Source organism: Drosophila ananassae (assembly GCF_017639315.1).
Source record: "Drosophila ananassae strain 14024-0371.13 chromosome Y unlocalized genomic scaffold, ASM1763931v2 tig00000106, whole genome shotgun sequence".
NCBI classification, from domain to species: domain Eukaryota; kingdom Metazoa; phylum Arthropoda; class Insecta; order Diptera; family Drosophilidae; genus Drosophila; species Drosophila ananassae.
The window spans coordinates 372,263-376,212 of NW_025319066.1; the positions used below are offsets into that span (position 1 = coordinate 372,263).

General features: G+C 38.6%; 1 protein-coding gene across 1 annotated transcript; it reads left to right on the forward strand.

The window, feature by feature from the left end:
• The first annotated feature begins 1,831 nt into the window (after positions 1-1,831).
• Positions 1,832-2,293, forward strand: LOC123258209 (histone-lysine N-methyltransferase SETMAR-like). Its single transcript, XM_044718082.1, has one exon. It carries the CDS (start codon positions 1,832-1,834, stop codon positions 2,291-2,293), a length of 462 nt encoding a protein of 153 aa, XP_044574017.1.
• The last annotated feature ends 1,657 nt before the right edge of the window (positions 2,294-3,950 follow it).

Consider the following 3,950-nt stretch of genomic DNA (forward strand, 5'->3'; position numbering starts at 1 on the left):
ATTTTCTTTTGTACTATATAGACGTTTGGTCTCAAAGAAAGTGAAATTGATATTAAAAAACCCTTTCAGCGTTGAAAAGCTCTTTTTAATATCTTTCTTAATTATAAAGTTATAAATTTTTTAATTAACAACGTTTTTTTAATTTTTTGACGTAAGCTTAAGTTATTTCAAAAAGTTGTAGAACAATAGTTGCTCATATGATAGTAGCCAACATTTTCCAATTTTTTCAGGATTTTTAAGAAAAAAATAGTGCAAACAGACAAACCGGCAAACCAACAACTGGCTTCATTTTGAAGAAGAAGAAAAAATTTTTCGAATAACTTCTGAATGAAATGTCGGATCGGGTCGATTGAGATACCAATCGACGCGTATTTAGCTCTAGAATGCGAATATATAAAAATATTCTATCTGGGGACTAAAATGTGTCCACCAGCCCCACTTTAGTGATAAAAATTTTTTTTACTTTCACCCTAATTTCTCCCAAACCAAATAACTTTTGGAATATGTTTCGACAAAAAATGATCTAATTGAAACAATACCTTTCGATTGGTATATAATTCATTTAGATCGGTTGCCCACAGAAAATTTTTAATTTTTCGGCTACATATAGAGTTTCCTCGCGCAGGCCTAGGCATGCAGGTCGTAACCTCGTGGACTTCCGTCCACAGTGATTATGTAGGCCGTGTAATTGCGTTGACCATCATTGTTTTTAGTACATATCATTTTTTAAATATATGTGTACCAACTAAAATTAAAAAACGGCATCTAGCAGCTACCATATCTTTGGAATACTCATCCTCAAAGTTGAGATCTCCGATCTTCTACATTTTTGAAATCAGAGGAAAAAACTCTTTTTAATCTTCCTTTTATGTCCATAGCATATCTACGTTTGCCAACCAGTTCGTTTTTTCGCCATTTTCTATTTCGCAACAACTGCAAAATGCAAAAAAAAATTGTCCCACACTTATGTATGTGATAATAAAAATTCAGATGATATCGAAAATGTGATTTGCGCTAAGATTCTTCTACGTCTCCATATATTATATATGGAATGTATATAGTTGTTAATCAAAAACATGAATTGGAGTTTGCATATATGTATGTATACACCATAATTTTTTTTCTACGTTTTATCAGGTCCCAGTTGCTATAAATATGAAAAGAAGATTGCCACATTCCGGAAGTACGGGAGGAGCAATAGCTAGATTAGCTAGAGAAGCAAGGGTCAGAAAATGAGCAGCTATAGGGGGAGAAGAAGAAGCGCTACCATTTCGGATCTGCATCTTAAGATCTGTGAACCGGATCTGTGTGTGGAGAAGATTCACACAGACGCACCTGCAGTAGAATATGGGCCAGAGCACCGGTAGCAGCAGGGGAAATTTGGCAGATTGGATTAGGTTACCCAAAATGGAATATGTAGAAAGTCAGAACCTTGTAGCTTTAAAACACAAAAGTTATGGCATTTCCGTTCTATCAGTTATATGACAGCTATTGGATATAGTCGACCGATCCCGGCCGTTCCGACTTATATACTGCATGCAAACAAAAGAAGGATGTGTGTTAAGTTTCAAGTCTATAGCTTCAAAACAGAGAAATTAGTTTGCATAGAAACAGACAGACAGACGGACATGCTTATATCGACTAAGAAGGTGATCCTGATCAAATATATAAGGTTGTCTAAAAATTCTTGCGGTATTTCCGATAGGTGTCTTTGCAAGCGCGGAAAGACACCTATACCAGTACCTATACCTTTTTGGAAAGCTCTTTTCACGCGCTAACACGATTTATTGTTGTTTGTTTGGAGTCGTTCGTGAGTTATAGCGTCGCAAACATGGAGCAAAATAAAGTGCCGTCACAGTTTCCGTTTCCACCGCACAACGATGGTTTTGAACGTTTTCGTTCTGGTGCAGAGGTGGTCGAAGGTGCGCCACGGTCCCGAAGGCCTGTCGTCGAAAATTGCGATAAAATCGCTGAATTGATCGAAAAAGATCGGCATAGTAGCAGCCGTAGCATCGGTCAAGAGCTGGGCATGAGTCATCAAACCGTTATAAACCATTTGAAGAAGCTTGGAGACACTAAGAAGCTCGATGTATGGGTGCCATACGAATTGACGCAAAAGAACATCTTTGTCCGTAACGACGCATGCGAATCGCTTCTAAATCGCAACAAAATCGACCTGTTTTTAAAGCGGATGACTGGCGATAAAAAGTGGATCACTTACGACAACGTGAAGCGCAAACGGTCGTGGTCCAAGCCTGGATTAACGGCCAGGAGGGTTCTTCTGTGTGTTTAGTGGGATTGGCAGGGAATCATCCCCTATGAGCTGCTCCCCTATGGCCAAACGCTCAATTTTGACCTGTACTGCCAACAACTGGACCGCTTGAATGCAGCACTCATGTAGAAGAGGCCATCTTTGAACAACGGAGGCCGAATTGTCTTCTATCAGGACAACGCCACACACATCTTTGATGACGCGCCAGAAGCTCCGGGAGCTCGGATGGGAGGTTCTTTTGCTTCCACCGTATAGTCCGGATCACGCACCAAGTGATTACCACCTATTTCTGTCCATGGTCACAAGAGAGTCCTTTAAAAATTGGATCTCCGAGTATTTTGCCAATAGGGAAGCGAGCTTCTATAAGAGGGGCATTATTAAGTTGGCATCTCGTTGGGAACTCGTCATCGAACATAATGGCGCATATTTGACTTAAATCGCATTATTATAAGCAATTTTATGAACAATTGAAAATTCAATAGAAATACAGCAAGACATTTTTGACAATCTTATATAGGGCAATTCTCCAGAAAGATCAACCACAACCAAAAAATTCAAATAAAAACAAGAAAGGAAAGCTAACTTCGGGCGGAGCCAAAGTTGATATATCCTTGCAGTTGTGCCATTTCTGATCGTTCAGTTATATGGCGGCTATTGGATCTAGTTGGCCGATCCCTATGAAATTTGTCAAATAAGATTGTCGGGTCAGGCAGCAGCCACTGCATAAATTCAATATAAATGCAATATATATATAAATGTAATAATTATGTCTTAGCATATAATCATTTTTCTCATCGCTTTTGTCAGTCGCAAGCCGACACTTTATCGGCTCGGCTTTATTTTATCTTTCTCATTAAGTTAACGAGCTTTCGCCCGACCTATGCTAAAAGGCGGGCCCACTCGTACTCTCTATCTCAGTTCATAAGCATTCTTAAACTGAGCTTTCTGGCACTAAATAAACACTTTATAACGTTTCAAACAAATAAGTCCGTTTTTTGTTATTTTAGAAAAAAGGGAAAAAGTCATTGAAATGGCTCAATGACCAAACAAAGATTATTTTGCCCAAAATGGAATCTGTACCAAGTCCCATTTTTCTAACTTAAAAAACATCAATGTTATGCTAATTCCGATCGTTCAGTTAACGTATCCTATGACAGCTATAGGATATAGTCGACCTGTTCTTATGAAATTTGGCAGATCGATAGGGTTGCCCAATAAAATCTGTACTAAGTCCCATCTTTTTAACTTAAAAAACACCAAAGTTATGGCATTTCCGAGCAATCAGTTATATGGCAGCTATAGGATGGGATGATGAGACTACCTGCAAAAAAAATAAGGATGTGTGCCAAGTTTCAACTCGATAGCTTTAAAACTGAGAGACTAGTTTGCGTAGAAACCGACAGACAGACGGACATGCTTATATCGACTCAGGAGGCGATCCTGATCACGAATATATATACTCTATAGGGTCGGAGATGTCTCCTTCACTGCGCTGCACACTTTTGACCAAAATTATAATACCCTCTGCAAGGGTAACTGAACTATCCCCTTATAATACCCTTTTGTAACTGAACTATCGGAAATGGCACTTCTTCGCTATTGTCGATGAGAGATGCTTGGGACTTCTATCAAAATTCATTTTAAAAGAAATTTGATGATAATAAAATCTTCAGGATTA